The sequence below is a fragment of the Metopolophium dirhodum genome, chromosome 5 (assembly GCF_019925205.1).
Source record: "Metopolophium dirhodum isolate CAU chromosome 5, ASM1992520v1, whole genome shotgun sequence".
NCBI classification, from domain to species: domain Eukaryota; kingdom Metazoa; phylum Arthropoda; class Insecta; order Hemiptera; family Aphididae; genus Metopolophium; species Metopolophium dirhodum.
In genome coordinates this window covers 13,019,869-13,039,955 of record NC_083564.1, presented here as the reverse complement: position 1 = coordinate 13,039,955, position 20,087 = coordinate 13,019,869, and the positions used below count along the sequence as shown (strand labels likewise).

Genomic DNA, 20,087 nt, shown 5'->3' with positions numbered 1-20,087 from the left:
GATATATAATATAAGTAACTGTGAAAGTCTACAATTGTTGAATGTTTACATAAATCAAAATAATAATTGGCGAGTCTCGACAAATTGTTTAAGATTTCATCGCAGCAGTATGAAAGCATTCACTAGTATTTAGTAAGTATTAAAACACATTAGAAAATTTACTACAGAGTGTTATTGGAGAATGTTTGTAGTGGTAGACTCGGAGTTAGAACAGTAATATAATAATATATATAATACTAAATACTGTTTTAACAGTTTTCAGTTAACAAAATTAAAGACCAATCGATGGAGTTTTTGGTAATTTTCTGACAAATTTCATTGAGACAAGCTTCTTACTAATAATTTAAAAACTATTGGGCATGAGTATACGTGATGCAATTGAAAAACGAAGAGCATCGCAAAAAAAGTGTGTATAGTTGAAAAACTAAAAATATCAAAATTTTGTGATATTTAATAGTATACTGTGTGGCAAGGATGGAAAGTGAGCTATTTCAGTCACGGGCGACGTGTGCGGTACGAGCCGCAGGCGAGGGCTGCATTTCACCCAAGACTGAAATTGCCTTCCCGCCCGAGCCACACATACTATTTTTTGTCACGCCTCTGAATTCATCGATCACGACAAAGGTAATGCAGGGATCTATGCAACAACTATACCATAATTCTACGACAACTGTCAACAATATTTCATGAAAGAAACGATTTGGTTTTATTTATTTTAAGCGTCACGCGTGGAGGTTATAATATATGAATATAAGATGCACGTAACCAAAAGTGTATGTTTTGTAAGGACCATGGTATAGATTTCAGTGTCTGGTTGTGCAAGGGATACGCGTGTGATATGTGCGCCCAGCACTTTTGGGGATTTCCACTTTACAACCCGTTAGATGGAAAAAAGACGCTTTCCAACGCTTCAACCGCTATCGAAAACCAAACTTTTGGTGCAGGCGTGACAAAAAATATATTGAAAGCTTAAAGTTTGTCTTATTGCAATAAATAAAATTACCTACTAAAGCTAAAACTTATGTGCAAATTTTTTTATTATGAAATATACAATCTGTATAATGTTCACAATAAACATAATAATATGTTATCTAGTACAAAATGGCAACGGTCAAAGAAATTACCCAGTAGTTATACTTCCGACGTGATTTGTGGACACATTGGAATGTGCAAATAAAACAGTATATTGTCTTTTAAAAAAGTAAAAACTTAAAACATGTTAAGGATAAAAATATTAAAAATATGTAGATATTTCAAAAATGTTGTTCTTAACGTAGGAATAGAAACCATGTAAACATTTTTTTTTCAAAATGGAGAGAGAGAGAGAGAGATTTTGATTTTTATCCATCCTGCTATGCAAGTTGTGAAATGGACTGCAGCGCGTAGATATTATAATATTATGTCCCACAGAACATAATATTATAATGAATTACCCTGCGCCGAAGTGGCGCAATTGTACATGCCTATTATACACTACAGGACACGCGTATTGCGCATATTATATTTATAGGTAATATAAAAAAAATATACATATATAGTGGATACATCATACATGTATATATGGGATCGAGCAGTTGCATACTTGCCGTAGTGAGCCCTTGAGGCTTACTGCTTACACATACACATATATACATACTATTTTACGCAGTAATATTATTTAATGTTTAACAATTCTGTAGCGTCAGCGTATTATGATTTACGAGGCCGTAATACGTCATGGAATAAAACGTAACATTTAATAAATTCGTATATTAACATGTAAAAAGCATTTTAATGTCAGTCGGTACTCGGTATTCATGACTGGACCAAAAAGGACGTCGACATCAGATCTGACAGAGAATGCGCAATTATTATTATTTTATTTTTTTAAATCGCAACCTGCATTGACCGTCATCATAAAACCATATTATTTCCAAATACATAGGTTAGCTCATGGTTTGTACTTATGCAAGTATATAATAAGAATATGGGATTTTGTATGTTATATTATTAAAACTAAAAATAAATAAGATACGTTAGACCAAGAGTTCGTTTAGGTTAAGTTAGTATTAGAGAATAACTGGACTTAATGTAGAATGGCTCACGTGCAGTTATATTAATAATATATAGATTATTTTTATTATATTAATCAATATTTTGAATAAAAATGTCATCTGGTTTTAAAAATGTAGGATTTATATGTAGGTACTAGGTACTAATAATATATTATGATCTAGGTTGAATAAGAAGGAAGATTTCTTCTAGAACTCACTTGACACGCATAGTAATTATGCACCACCCCAATAAACAATAAGCAATTATAATATCAAAAATTAATTTTTCTAAAGATTTTTTTTATTAAACTGTGCATATTATATTTTTATAATCGACACAAAATCAATTTTATTGATTTCAAATTCAAATAATACTATATAATTATGCTTGTTATTGATTTATATAGTATACCTATATAGTGGTTAGGTTATAGAATACCTATATGAAAAAGAAATAGCTCGTTGGCAGCAATTCGAATAATCACTGGTAGTATTATTGTCACTAGGACTGTATATGTTTCAAAAACAAACAAAAATACGTAAGACTATCCGCAGGGTACGGAGACAGAAAATTTGAAAATATAAAGTGACTCGATCTGATTTCAAGAATGAAACTCGAGATGAAAAATCGAAATGCCGCGAAGAGAATACCTACGGTCAATGCGGTGGCGAGGAGTTTCTTTTTTGGCATGGTGTAGGCACACATAAATTCACAGAATATTATATAGAAAATCGCGAACGTCAACAATCATTCATATTTATATGTGGCTACATAATATACAACAACACGTCAAATGCGAGCGTGATTCATCCTACGCGTGCGTGCTAAATAGGTACACATTAAATTATATATCATATTATTATAAATATATCATAGTGTCATGCATATTACATGTATTAATTATGTACGAAAACAGCATGAACCACGTGCGTGTAAATTCCGCAGCCGTGTCAAACGAGCTTTACGCAATCGCTGCTATACACGAACTCAGTCGACGACAATGACGACGGCGAACGACGATAATAGTATAGGTATGTGCTGGTGGAAAAGATGACGAGTGGGCCGTGAAAAGAATAAAATATAACAGTATAATGAACATAATGTATACATGAATATATACATAATATTATACAGAGCGATCCACTAAGCGTGATGCTCATCCAGATTTTTTCATTTGAATTTATTTTAATTCTGATTTATAACAATCACTATTTAAATTATTACACTTAAGGATCGTATTTTAAATTAATTATTTAGATTTTTATACGATTTAAGGAATTGCATTATCGTGTCAATATAAGCTTTTATTTTAAAATGAAAATCACACTTTTATCCTGTGAATTGTTATCACTCTTTAGCTTTTGAAAATTTCGATGGATCTAAATCGAAATTTCAACAAGTAGTTTTTGAATTATTTAACACTTCGACTATAGGTATTGAGAATAGTACCTATAGGTCTATGGTAATGGACTTGGACTAGGTTAGAGGCTATGATGGTTTGAAAACTCGAGGACCTAATATTAATCCATCAACAGGTTATGATTTGTAAAATAATAAATATAAATAGAGTATTATAAATATTTACTTTAAACCCATTATTAAGGATTATTATCCTATTATTTCTTAGTATAACATACATAATATTATTAACAACACAGAAACTACTGGTTCGAATTTTGATTTGGATAAATCAACATTTTGGGAATATCTTCTCATTAAAAAAAAAAATGTATACCACTACGACAGGACACTCCTTAAATGGTATAAAAATCTAAATATTTGAGTATACCAACCTCAAGTATACTTGTACACTCGAAAATGTCAGAAATTAAAATTTGAATTAATTCATTATTCGAAAAATAATGGAGGTGTGCACGCTTGGTGAATCGCCCTGTATGTGTCATCCAGCTGCACCGAGGCGGGGGACGATAGGAATTTCGCTGCAAGACACGATAGACGGACACCGTTAAACGTGTTGTGTTTCTAATGATTCCACTGTGATTTTTTTTTTTATCATGTATTCCGCACGATCGTGACGAGAATATTATACTGTAGATAGTTTATGCGCCGCGTATATAGACGAAAACGGGTCTACTGCAGTTTAATATAAATATACCTATATGTATAATACGGTCGCAGTAATAATATATTAAATCTTTATGCGATACATCGACCCGCGCGACCAGCATCGCTGTCGAAGAGGCTGCCTTGACTTATATAATATACATCTGCGAGACACACGTGACCCGCGTGTGTGTGCGCGTGTACCTATATATCCGAATCGTATCAAAACCGCTTCTCCTTATACAAAAAATAAAAATAATACTCGTCATTTCAACCGCGTCCATCGTATATATATTCCGATATAATATAGCATAATATACCATAGACTGCGTGCGATTTTAATTACCCGCGTTCCAAGTACGCTGCAGGTTGCAACGGTCGGAATATTTTAAGTCGAGCTGTGTCAGTGTCACGATTCCACGTCCCGGTTTGCGCATTGTATATGGTAATATGTTATACGATTGTGTGTGTATGTGTGTGTATATTATACACCGACCGAAATACATTCGTTGTCTGCTACAACTGTTTAATAAAATGTTTATACATAATATAAATTGCTATAACTTTATAATATTATGTATTTGTCGCAGTCAATTCACATAAGCGAGATCGGCAACACGCGTCGCGTTGGGCGACACAACGAGTCCACCCGGCGACTGCGTTTAAGTCTCTTATAATATATAAAATGCAAAAACACGCCGTATAATTATTATTCATAAATATATTTTTTTTTTTCATGTAATTCCTCATCCGTTATGTATAAGTATTAATGCCACTGTAACCGTCATTGTCGACAGTCATGGATTTGGACAAATTGTATTACTTCATTTATTTAACCCTCGTATAGATCCCATATAAGAGCGGTGTTAAAAAGTTTATTGGCTTTTAGAAAAACTATTAATTTTTATGCTTATTTTATATACGCCTGTGTCTCATATACTTTCATATATATAACCACTTTTCGGCCTTCAATGTGTTCACAGATTTTGTGAGTAATTCGTTCAAATCTTATAAAACAATTGTTTTTCCCGTGATTTTGGAATTCGTGAACTTTGCGTCCTTGTTATAAAAATATTTTATCATTGTAGTTTTTTTTGTTGATTTATCCAATGTAATTAAAACAAGTGCACTGTATTAATGTATTATATACTAGCCATTAAACCACCATTTCTTATCTGAAATGAATTATAGTATATGGTCTCAGGACTTAAATACTGCCGGTTTGAGGTTGTTTTGAAACAAAATATATGAAGCTAATATAGAGTCAATAGCTGTACAACAACACTGTAAATTGATAGCAAATTTAAGCAGATAACCACAAATAAATCATGTTTTTGTTTTTTTAATAAATCTAGGAAGTTTATACTTGTTTGTTTCAATGGGTAATTATATAGTCCAATTTAATCATATAATATAGTATTATGTAAGCGTATACCTGCAGGCAAATCAGCAATAAATATTATCTATTTAATTATTCATACAAAATTCTTTAAAATAATTCAATCCTAGTTAATTTAGTTGATATAATTAATTTGACTATAATGTATAGTAAAAAAATAAAAACAGGCTCTCGGTATAAAAGCCAAAAAAGGATTGAGCGTGTGTATTGCCATATTAGTGTGCGTAATCGCACTGCAATAAATATAACTGAATAACACATGTTATATCACTCTATTTATATTGAACGTATTAATACCGTTGATTGATTACTCTATTGTTGTACACCAACGATATTATTATTATTATTTTATTATTTTAACAAGTCGACGGAAACCAACAAGAGTGTACCTAGAATATTATTGTTATTATTATTTATTCGAATTCCGCTATTAAATAAGAGCAAAAAATTAGCGTTGTCGAAATATTGAATGACAACATTGAATTCAGACAACGGTGGACACTGTGGATAGAAATAAAAATAATAACTGTATAATATCATGATTATTGATATATTATAGATAATTACATATTATGATTTACGAGAATTAGTGTACCTATAATATTGTATAGTAATATATATTGATTTATATGATAGTAATAAATCCACATTTTATCATGAAAAGCGTATATTTTACTATTTACTGTTAAAAATAGGTGTAGGTATGCCTTGCATACTTACTGGCCATAGAAGTGGTTTGAAAGTGTCATGTAGTGGTGCAAGACACATATAAGCACCCACCCACGCCACCCCTTCAGCGAACAAAAATAACTGTTAACTGATGATATAAGTGAATGAATAAATTAAACCATAATTATCATTGATTACTTTATTGAAATTAAAAATTATACATTCAAAAAATGTTCAACAAACCACTCATCCTACCATAATATACAGACCGATGCACTGCGCGACTGCGTCAACAATTGTATACACTCAGACCGCCTCAATACTTGAGGGTTTATCATTCTACATACGCCACAATACGATTATTAATGGAATGGGTGTTAATAATTGTTGAGTCGTAATATTGGAGGGCTAGAATTTCTTTTCTTTTTTTAAAAGGAATTAACTAAGCAATTGGTGAAAAATAAAAATTTCTGTAGGTATACAAAAAATTTTGTTATAATACACGGTGTATACCGTGTGTCTATAGGTATATAGTACACCCGACGTAGATCACTGGAAATTTTCACGATCTCATCGTGTATCATCAAACGATATAGTCGTGACGATTTCCTTTGAATGTGTGTGTGGAGACTGTGAGAACCGCCGAAGAAATTACTTCATATCGCGCCTAAAGACCCGTTACTTAACAACCACCGACCGCCGCGGCCGTTGTCATAATTCCGAGTATTTACTATTATATTTTATTTTTTAATAAAGACATGGCCGTTGTGTTTGGCTCATTAAGGCCATTGCTGAAAAAAAAATTATATATATATACCTATATCAATCGTGTCGCAACATTGCGACTTAGTGCATGAGTATGCGGTGGATATTTATTCGCTCACAGTTTTCAAATTTTATATTGCAAAACATTAGCACCGCACAAACTACTAATATTATAATACTACTACTATAGGTTAGCTACGATAGGTACCGCCGATATTATTGTGCTAACGGTTTTTTTTTTTGGTTTTCAGAAAAAAAATTCAGCTTCACGGAGAAACAGAGGTTTGATGGATGGTTCAACAATCTGGCGCATCCGCAATGGGGTTCGATCGGTATGTCAAAGCTTATATTTTATTCCATAATATATTATTATATACCTAATGGTAGATCGTAGCGATTCGACGAATGTCACAAGACTATCGAAGTTCCAACGTCGTTCACCATTGTTTAGTAGAACTATAATAGTATTATAATTTATAAAATATGGTCACGACGCCGTCTGGTCGTTTTTCGTTGATTGACACCCGTCGTATTATTATTATATTTTATTATAATGATAATAATATTATATTATAATGTATATGTATATTCAGCATAAATGTTATTGTTACATTCTATGTCTTCGCGATCTAGATGATACTGCAATAGTTTATTCATTAATAATAATATATCGCCGCCAACGACGTCCAATAAAATATGCCGTATTTTTAATCGGACGAAGGTTACAATGCAAATTATAATATAAATTTACCTAATAAGTATTTAATATTATATATTATTATAGGTAGTTATATTTTGTAATTTGTTGTAGGTTTATTTGTTTTTTTTATAGTCATTACACATTTGTGTACACCTTAAGGTATAATATATACACCTAGTACCTACATTGCAACATTGTAACCATGACGTAGGAAATTAGCAAAACTCCCTAGTCCTACGCAGTCATATTATATTATTTTCGTTTTTTGTCAGTGCTATACGCGCCTTTTTCATGCTTCTACCAAACTTCTCCATCTATTTCTGTCTATTGACTCGTCGATATATCCAAGATATCCTTCCTCACCTTATCAAAACCACCGCTGGTGAGGTCCTTCCACTTCGTCGTTTTTGGACAGAGGGAGGGGTATTGTTCAGGACATTTCGAATAAGACTACCATCCATCCGCCAAACGTAGCCAGACCACTCCTAATGTCCGGCCTTTAAAAACATTCTGATATTAGGCTTAACCTCTACTACCTACATATAGATTAGTTTTTTTTCGTTTGTCATATTCCCAATTTTGATTTCGCGCAGTCATATTCGCAGTACGTTTAAAGAAATTAATAAATATTTTACCTTCAAAAGTAGACAGTTTACAGTTATGCCAATCGGTGGCTGTATTTTTGTCCATTAGTCGTGTCGTCGTCATCGTCTTGTTGCCCCTTGGTCGTATTCCTTCTGAATTACGTGATTCGCGGTTTCCCCGTCGTAATAACGTGACCATCGTAATGATGCTGATTGATTACGTTTCTGTGGTCGACGGTTGTAGTTGCTGTCGTTCGGTACATGTCAATGTCACGGACTTGAGATGGACGAAATAGTAATGATGTTATTTCACAGTCTGTGTGATAGGTGCAATGAGAGATTCTCTCTATCTCTCTCTTTCTCTTTCATACTTTTCTCACTATATTAGCATCACATATATACACTACCTATTTATATAAATATACAGTGTAAAAAAAAAAAAATTGAACAATGCAATAACTTTTGTTATAATCAATATCAATAACATTTATCTAAGTCAAGGCGCTTCTTTTTAGAATTTTTTAAGATATCAATATTATTTTGGAGTAAATTTGTTTAAAACGTAATAACTTTTTTCAAAATATTATTTTTGGGAATTTCTTGACATGAATATATTTCTTAGATTATTTATCATCCATATAATGTTCACAATTTTTGTCATACATTTAACTAGCATAATTTGTTTTCTCTGATCTTTCTATTACACACTGTATAATGATAAGTGCGGTAACCTACTTCGTTACATATTATGCACTGTACACTCTTCCTATTTACGATAGAAAAATTATACATTGCTATATTGCGATTACGGTAATTTCACACGCACAATAATATATTCACATAGTGTGATGAGGAATGAGGTTTGTATATATTGTGTTTGTACTTAGTATTATATTATATACCGTACCTGCATAATATAACCTACCTACCTACCTACGATGCGAATTTGCAATGATAACCAGCTGAGTCCCTCTATCGAGCAAATATCTCACGTCATATCTAATTGCGCGCTCGTATAATTCAAGTGCCCCTATTAGGTATATTTAAATTAATCAATTTGGGTTATAACTACGTCTTATAACTCGTAAGCAGAACATTTACATGTGTGTACAACAACGATCTACTTACCAGACAACAACACCACCAACGTTGAGATAATAACAATGATTACTGTACCGTGAACGTTATTCAAATGTATAATATAACTGTACGTGTGTGCATACTTACTAGCTGCATATAAATTATAATCACGAAAGAATAAATCGCAACAGATAGAAATTGATCAAAAAAAAAAAAATGATAGTGATAAAAAGCTAACAACACAAAATCAACATCGATAATTTTATCAGATTTTTAGATTTTTTTGAGAACGACTGCACTATGATTGTATTTTGTATTCATGTATATTCGCTTTTATTTCTTCTTTTTTTTCTTCATAAAAGTATAATATTAGAGATATGAAATAGTATCATAATTATTAACAATCCTTTTTCGCGGGATGCGCTTGGGTACGATATTTCAGACATACTCGGCACAAATAAGGGTCATTTCGGGATGCACTTCTTCAAAATCTAACTAGTGTATAATAAATATAGAAAAAATAAAAAAAAAAATTTTAAAAACACACTTTTCCATAAAAACATTTAAAAAAAAAATATTTTAAAAATTGCACTAAAAAGACAAAAATAATTCTCTGTACTTAAAAATAATGAAAAATTTATTGATGAAAAATTTAAAAGTGTGTGGTGCTCATACACTTGACATATATTCCCAGTCACTATCTTATAAACATGATTGAACAAAGAAGTGTATGTGAGACTTTCCTTGGCTTTTAAATTTTTCATCAGTAAATTTTTCATTATTTTGCTCTTATACTTGACATATACTGCCAGTCACTATCTTATAAACAGGATTGAACAAAGAAGTGTATGTGAGACTTAGCTCGGCTTTTAATGTTTTGTATGATGCACCACACACTTTTAAATTTTTCATCAATAAATTTTTCATTATTTTTAAGTACAGAGAATTATTTTTGTCTTTTTAGTGCAATTTTTAAAATATTTTTTTTTTAAATGTTTTTATGGAAAAGTGTGTTTTTAAAATTTTTTTTTTTATTTTTTATTTTCTACTTTTTAGTTGAAAGTAAATATTTTTATTAAACGTTTAAGAAATATGTTAAGCTTCGTAAGAGGTTGCGGTTTTTTTTTGGGGAAGAGAGAAAGTTCAATATCTGCGAGAGATATTACGGCGACGTCGTGGGGACAATCCTTTTTTTTTTTTTTGGTCCATGTCCCAAAATGACAACGGATTATTGTATTGTCATCCAAGACCAAGGTCTATACCAATTTTCAGAATTTTTCATCTTCAAAAAGTGCCTCAAATCGAGCGCGCAAGATTTGATCACAGACAGACGTGAAACCAAACTTAAGAAAAGTGTTAAAAAACACAATATAATGTCGTTAACCGGCGCTGGTGTAATACATTTTACCTATTGGTAATTGGTTGATGATAGCGTGAACTATAATATCCCTATATATTATGCAGTCAAACAGATATGGTCGAGGTAAAAAAAAAATGTGTACCTTAATGGATGAAGTAGATTTACATCATATATAAACAAAATTATATTATGTATAGTTGGGGATTTTCGAACTAACTTCTTAGCTAAACCAACAAAATATTTGAATTCCAATCGGGTTAAAAAAAAACAGGTCGAATTGCACTCAATCATTCCATAGAACTTATAAATATTAATTTTAGTTGACAATCACGTGTGTGTCGATCGATTTAGTAGGTTTTACAATATTTTAATCATACGAAGACATAACAAATTTAGAAATAAACGTAAATATTTGTTTTAAATTGTCACTATATAGCCTTATATGTAGGTACAAGGTACCTAATTATCATAATAAAAATAATACTAGGTAACTTTAGGTATTCAAAATAAAAATTATTCTTTTGAGTTCTAACCATTTTGATTACTTGTGTTTCATGTCATATATATTTTCAATAAAAACACGCATAAAAAAAAAACAATAATATGTGAAACGTTTCATGGACGTTGTTGGTTTATTTGGTTTATTAATTTGTCTTAAGTTTGAAGTTTCGAACGAAACTGTAAAATTGGTTTCCATAATGTAGATTTTTTCAAACCTTTTTACAAGCCACAGACATGCTTATAATGTTGTAGTTAGGTACTTAAAATCATTATTTTTCATTATTTCGTAACATAATTACTAAATAGATTTGGTAACATAGGTAGCCTTATAAGTTATAAATATGACTTTACGCTAAAAAAAATTGTGAAACAATTTAAAGTCATAAAATTATAAAACTCATTTAAAAATGAAAACACATTAAAACCAACTGTTTTATATACTAATGTCTCTCTAGATCAAGACTTTACTATACTTATTATGTTGCCAACTATTGAACTATGAACTAAATTATGAAATCTAGGAAAATTTATATACCTACCTATTTAAAATCAGTGTACCTATATGTGTACCAATACAGTGTCGGGTGATTAAACAAAAAAAATAACTAAATAAGTAGTACCTACTAGGTACAGGTGTACAGTTAAAGTTATGTATATAAACATGATTTACACGATTTTAACTTAACGTATTATCTTTAAAACTAACTGGAAAAAGCTAAGTTGTTACAATGGATTTTTTAACTATAATTATCAAAGTTAAAAAAAAAATATCTTATTACATGACTTAAACTTTTTAACTAGTCAATGCCCACCTAATTGCAGATCGTCAATTCCCCACCACCCGCTGGTTACCAAGTCGATTATTTTTAACAAACGATAGTTGCAGCAGATAGCACCCATTGTGCTATTTGTACTGTTCTTATAATATTCGCGTGTGCCAGTCCAAAAACAGATTTCGTCGCCCACCAGGGACGGTGAATTTTATTTTGTTTTTTCCATTCATTCTCCACTGCCAAGTTTAATTATGCCAAACTGATCGATGTAAAAAATAGAAATATATAAAACAAAATTACGTTTCGCAAGAGTTCCCCATCATACGTAAGATAGACGACGGAGCTATAGTCTTATGAAATCTAGTGACTGGGAGGGGCAACCTACAACGTAGGAGGCGACAGCCGTTAATATATTATGTTCTAATGATTCTAAAAATAAATATTGTATAGAATAATATATAAAATAATAAAAGGCGATCGCCCCGATAAGCACTGCGAGATTGAGATTCTGCGATAGAACATAATATTGTAATAATGTATTACAGAAAACTATTAGGTATAAATCGTTATATTATAACCCCTCGTCCTGTACGTAAATTATATTATGATTTACGATTAAAAATAAATATATGTATTATTGTATTATGTCTATAATATAAGGGCGGCCACGTCATAATTTCGAAGATAATTTTTTTTTTGTATTAACTGACACGATCAAATCGGACGAATTATTATAAAACAACATTTAATCACATTTACATAATAGGTACACGCATACTATAGGTAGGCGGATTTTCACGTCATCGGGATCCGTGAAGTAACCGCAGCGATCGACAACCATTGGCTAGCGCTTTTGCCAAGGACGAGTTGTTCCTTGTTTGAATCTGAAGCAAGGTCATCGTTTCGTTAAATATATAATAAAATTGAACATACCTATAAATTAATATCCTATTTCTATGTATACATAATATAGGTACCGCGTGGATATTAATTATTATTTTCGTTTTTCTATAATGCTATACCTATATAATATTCAATAAATGGTTATCGTCGTCGCATAACAGTATTACTTCGACGACGAGACGCTTACCTATATGTCTTGCTGCGGACGAAAACCATTGCTAGCAAGGCCGCGTTTTCGGTAGTGTAGGTGAACGTGGAACGATAATAAATCCTCCGGGGCACAGCAGCAGCTGCTCCAACACGAAACAATATCGTCTATATAATATTATAATTATGATAGTAATAATGAAAAAGTCTAGACTTAATAGAACAAAAATAAATATTAGAATTCATTAGATTGTGAGCCCCACGAACATTCCGGGCTCTTCTATTAAGTATATGTACTGGATATTCCTGCAGGGATGGCAAATCTATGACACGTGAACACTTTTCAAGTGACACGTCAACGTAACTCGATAAACTGAGTTCGATGAAATTATTTTTGGTTAGTTTATGATTTTATTTTACAAAATAGCATTTTATTTTTATTTTGTTCACCAAAGTACGAAATATCAATATTCAACTATATTTTGAACGGTCATAGCTCATAACGAATCAATCACAATTTTTTATTTGACATGGAGATACAAAAAGGTTTTTCTACCTGGACTATGTGTACATATAGTACATGTACAATAATATATATTATATTGGCAGGGAGAAGGGGGTAATCGAGAGGGTGCAGCCTCTGAGGTATTAAGATTTGGTGTGGGTGGATGGGTAGTAATTTAGTATTTACCTACTAGGACAGGTAAAGTTAGAAATATGCAGACAGTAAATGCATTTATCGAGGTTTTTGAGTGGGTGTGTGGTAATATAGACTATAAATTGGCTCTGAGCAATTATTTAAAGTTCACTACGTCACCGAATATATCGGAGTCCCAACATTATAGGTCCCGCGAATCTCATCAGATATTATGGCTATTATGGCCACATGCGATTGTGGCCATAATCGACAGAAATATTCGACACGCGATGAAAACAAACAGCAAACGATTACACACGTTTTTCAATGGTTTTTCACTCGCCAACAACATTATAATACCTACCCATATATTATATCATCACCGTCTATACGTCACGTAATCGTGGTGATGCAGTCAAACACGGACAGTGTGTATTTGTGTGTTATTATACCTATGTAAACGAATACGTATTTGATAGCGTCTGTCACGTCAGTATAACCGTTTGTAGCGAGTACGATATTATACACGCTATAACGCGCCGCGTGCTTGTTCGAATTCGGGAATTTCATGGACAAAAAAAAAATAATAATACATTATGATATTATTCAAAACGTATGTTTTTCTATTTAACCACGGTCGTTATAACTCGACGGTTATAGCTGTGCTAATAACTAATAAGTATACCTATATAAGACTCTAGCAGATTCACATCGATTGGTGAATTATATTATTGTATCAAGTACCTATATATCTAATACCCTACACGACGTAGAGTGTACTTATAATGATATATTACGTATTATTGTATTTGATATTTATATGTACAACAATACAGAGGGTGTAGCAGTCGAGCATGTAATAGGTAGGTATATACCGTATACGCAGAGACGAGGGAGTGACGGCATATCGAAATTCGTAATATTTAAAGTATAGGCCATTATTAGCACGCGATGGACGCGTATATTATATGTATAACGTTGAAGGGGTTTAATGGAAACAGAAAAAAAAATTATTACAAATAGGTACGCATAGGTTATATTATATTCACCGCGTTGACTGTAGTTATTCATTTATATATTATATCATGTATGTGAGCAGTAGTGATGTAAATATTGTGTATATTATAGAGACTTTAACGCGCATATCCTAAATAATTCCCGATTCCTCGCGGGCCACAAGTTTTACTGGTTTTATACCGGCAATGATGATAATTACAGACACTGTCAGGAATGACTATAGACAATAATTATATTGCCTGTTTTGTGTACGAATATTAGTATTATTTTTAATGATTGACATATTTTTTACTAATCATTTTTTACAATCTTATAATACGTGAATACATGGGCGTCGGAACGCGACGAGCCAATTGAGCCCCGACTTTATCTCATCGAAGTATCGAAGATTATAATAAAATACAAATTGCATAGTAACGTTCATGAAACTTACTATACGTTCTATATTGCCAACGGTATAGATTAGATAATTTACATAATTCCTAGGCTATGATTATAAATTATAATTATAACAATTCCAAATAAACTACGGCAATATTGTAATAAACGATACATTATTTTCCAAGTACTTGTTATCATATTATTTAAATATATAGGTAGATATACACACATAATACATTTAGGAAAGTAATAGGTTATTCAGTAATTGGTATATAATATGGGTTATGTAAGTACAAAATGTCCGCTCTCCGCTCTTTAATACCGCGCGAACCATCAATAAGACCCGATGAAATTCACTGATGTTCGAGATTGCATCCCTTAATTTCAACGGTTCTCAATCTCAATTACTCAATTGATTTCAGAGCTCTTAAGTTGTTAAAAAAAAATTTAGGAGCACCGAAAACGATGAGGGATGTATATTTAAACAAACAAAAAAAATGACATATTAATGTCAGTATGCAATGCAACTAATAATATCGAATTTGATTTATTTTGTAAGTGTCCGTGAAGAAATCAGATCACAGCCTCTTGGAGTCCCGTGATAACTGTTGCAGCAATGACGAAAAAATATTTTTATGAATTTATGTACTATGCAGAATGGTTCAAAGAGGTTGTAATAGCAAAGTTGTGTACGGTATACCTAGTTGATTAATCGTGGTGTACGTAAATACAGCTGCGATATGTGTGTACAAATACGCGTGTAAATATTATAAATCATTTTGCATATAATATTTGCGATACGCACTTCATACACATAATATTTGTATATTACAAAAGTAATAACATTTTGATATCAGGAAATATAAATCATCGTACGCCGTCGCCGCTGCTAGTACGAAACGGGGCTGTTGAAAGACGCGAATCGTAAAATACCTACCTACGATAGCGATGTATGTATATGTAGGTAGGTACTTACGCATAATAAATTATGATAAGTGGTAACGTGGACATTTTATCAAAATCGAAAATCTATTTTGACGTTCGGGAATAGTATAGAAATAACAGTTAACTACTAAAAACAGGCGACATTGATACTTATCTACTGTATAATATTATATCATAGTAATATACGTCATACGACACAGTAAAATATAGTTATAGGTACTTTCCTCAGAGGCATTTTGATGGGCTGTGTGATTATTAAATTGAATGAATTCAACTGATGCAAACACTAATTATTTCGAAAAGAATTTATGTTTTTTGAATCTTATAATAATGCTAATGCAATGTTGTGTGTAATTATATAGGTAATAATTAGAAGCAGCTCATACACACATATACATATTATAATATAAATGTTAACTAGTATAGGTAGGTAGTAGCATTGATTATGAATACTATAGTAATTATAATCAATGGTAATAGCCAATAATAGGTATAATGTATATAGATCGTATACATGATCGTATGTATATAGAAACGGAGCAAACATAAAAAATTTAAAACCGACTTTTTGGTATCAACATTTCCTGAAAAATTAGGAGAATAATAATAATCTGTAAAAAGCGCCTTCATTATTACACCGTTGATATTATAATATAGGTGGTCCATTTTTGATAAAAACTTGATGTACATAATATAGGTTCCTCCAAGGGTCTTGTTAACGACAACAGCTTAACGTCGGTCACCATTTTTGGGAAAGGGTTGGGTTGTACATTAACACCCTTATTTTTTTTTTATTGGCCTTTTATACTATCTAAAAACGCTCCTATGCCTAATTTATGCGTAAAAAGTTAAAAGTGCATGATGAAAAATATTTCCAAAGTTCCAGATAATGAAAGTTTTTTTTATACTACCTATAAAATTATGTATATAATATGTATAGGTATTATACTATTAAAATGCGATTATAAACAATATATTAACAATAATTTTAACTATGACTGGGAGAGTATTCTTCTACCGTAATACGCACATTGTTCAAACGCTTGAATATAAAATGTAAATTTATCAATACTGATTCTGTTTAATGAAAATTAAAAGACAAAATAAATGTTTTTAAGTGTTGACGTTTTTAATTTGTAGCCTTTTATTAGGTTGAATATACAATGCTTGAATTGAGGAGGGGGTATCCCTCTTGTTATTAAAAAGTATTTATGAGGACCCCTTTAAATCAAATCATATAATCAATATGGCGTTTCTTACATTCAAATACTCAAATTTGTTTACACTTTTGTATCCCCCTTCTAATTTTTTTCCACATTATACTATGTATACATATAATCTATACACAAAAATACAAAACGAAAATAAGTTAGTAATTAATAATTGTAATTCGTTAAAATATTAAATATACAAACCCTATAGTTTTCACTACTAATAGTTTAATGATAATATGAAAACAAATAAGTATAATACATTAATAAACAACTGACACAACAAACACATTCACATTTCATATAGGTATAATGAATAATGAATATTGAGTTGATTAATAGGTATATACACTGGGTAGTCAAAAGTGGTTAAAAAAAAGTTTAGTAGTGGTTGCTACACGAATATTTAATAGTGTGCCCCAGCTCAGTTGTAACTTATAAGGGTTCGCAAATACGCTACCAGTGCGGTCGTCGAGCCAATTTTGCTCAATTGGCGCCACCGGTTTAAACTGCAGCGATCTCTTATCTGCGATACCAAGGTATATATATGTGTACATGTTTATTCGGAGATTTGGTATACTGGTATCACAAATTCACAACCACGGCATATACGTCACATAATATATCGCCAGCCGCATAAATGCTGGACGGACGACAAAGTCACCGCCCGAACATGTGAATCTTTTTGAAATCTCCCCTGGACCGGCGCCCGCGGCCAAGTCAAAAAAACGAAAATTGGCGTCGTGCCTCGAACTCTGCGTAAGTTGCGATGGCCTCGCTCGACTGTATATTTGTAATATTGTTATATTAGAATCACAACAACTCGCACCGAGAAACGTGTTTTTCACACGTAGTCGGTCATCGTTCTCTTATACTTATACGCTGTCGTGGAGCGTGCGCGTTTCGTAAAATATTGTCCTTTCAAAAAATTCAACTCACCAACAATAATATAATATATATATATATAATATAACGTTTTGCTGTATAATATTATATTGTTGCTGTTCCCGAATACCACAGTAGATATAATATATTATGTTGTTTTATAATTTTTCGCGAGTGACCTTGCTTCGGATCTACCGAGTTTCGTCAGTGTCGCGCGCTTGATCGCGTGATGTTATTATAATATATATACACACAAAACGTAATTTTTTTTTTACAAATCGTTATATTTTCATTGGTACGTCGTTTTAATGTAAAAGAAAAAAATGAATTGGTGTGTTTGAGTAATGGCGTTTATATTATGTAGTTATTTAATATTTTTCTTAAGTTTTTTTTATATCTCACCGCACACGTACTAAGCTGCTCGAGGCTCAAGGACGGATTCGTGCTTCTGGCATTACGCGCCCAAAAATATTTCCTCAAGGCAACCATACTTTTACCCTAAATATTTATTTTTTCTATATCCAGCACGTGATTCACACTCGGTGTGTTGTGTATAAATAAGCTTTATGTCGTATATAATATATGAGTAAATAAATTCCATTGAATCACATTTCCTCGGAATGATGTAACGTTATAATGTGGAAAATGTACAATAAATAATCGTGCTCAATTCACAAACGCACCTAAACAACAAAACAAATGGATGGTATTATTTTCTCGTTTTTTTTTTCTTATTATTTCGCTTATAAATTAGTTGTGAGATCGTGATGATGGTTTGGCCTCCATGCCTGTAAAACGAGTTGACATGAATTCATTCAAAGTACCTTCCTATTATACATTTAACTGTACAGATGTCTGTACTATGCCTTATACATATAGTTGTGTGCAAAACACTTTCAAAAACATAAAAATATATATTGTACTAAAAAAGAAAAATTGAGTTTAAATTAACATATACTCAGACCATGTGTAGTAATAAGCATTATAATAAACAACTCGACTATAATAGCTCATAATGAGCCGGCTGAAATGTCCGAAAAAAACAAGACTATATCATATGGTTGAATTGTATATAATATGTATGTATGTGTGTCAATGAGTGGCATACATTAGGAAAGATAGGTTTAATTGATAAATTACTTTCCATAATGTTTATATGATACTCTCCGAATGCTTTAGTTGCACAATTATTATACTATTGCTTTTAAAACCACGATCATAAACCCAATGATCGAATAAGGCATAAGGTTAAAACGGGCACTTGAACTGGATCTCTCTTGTCATTTGCGCGCATTCTTTTGTCGCAACAGTTACATTATTCAACTCAAGCAAACAATGGTCGGTTGATTTGCCGCGCCTTCGTCGTACAGTCGAATTTATGAATAGAACGGCCTCGGTAAAGTCGAGAACTAGAGTGTTTACCTTTTACAACCATTAATGATAATTCATTACAATATACCTGATGATGATTTTTTTTACACAAAAATATGTCCAAAAACCAAAGTTGGGCATTAACTAGTTACACGCTTATTTTTTTAAAACATTTTAACTTAACAAATTATAGCAATTAGTCAATTTTCTAATTACATAATAACTTCATTAGAATCTATTATAGCGTCATTCCAATTGAATTGAGAAATAATACGTTTGGTTTTTAATTTTTATCATGTTTATACATAACTACCTATATATAGTATACCTATGCATACGTGATAACTTATGGGTTACAACTGTATAGTTATATCTAAAAATCTAATATCTTATAATATTTTAATATCTAATTAATTAATTATGTTTTTGTTCAATCCATCGACACTCTGTATCTATATACAAATATTATAAATAAATAAATAAAAATGTCTTTAATTAATAATTTAGTTGACACAAATGCGTAATTGCCTAAACCATTACAGCTAAAGTGCACTATAAGAAATAATAATATTGTTAACGAAATATTTAGTTTTTATTTAAAAAAAATTAAAAGTTTCACAAGCATTATATGTGTGACCCTAAGGTAATTAAGATAAACTCA

At 31.5% G+C, this 20,087-nt stretch overlaps 1 protein-coding gene across 1 annotated transcript in view; it reads left to right on the top strand.

Annotated features, from left to right (window-relative positions):
• Nucleotides 1–20,087, top strand: part of LOC132944752 (dual oxidase) — a 51,170-nt gene that overhangs the window by 22,760 nt on the left and 8,323 nt on the right. Inside the window, exon 2 of the mRNA XM_061014236.1 lies at nt 7,183–7,263. Coding sequence (XP_060870219.1) covers nt 7,183–7,263 — 81 coding nt within the window. The remainder of the gene's footprint in view (nt 1–7,182; nt 7,264–20,087) is intronic.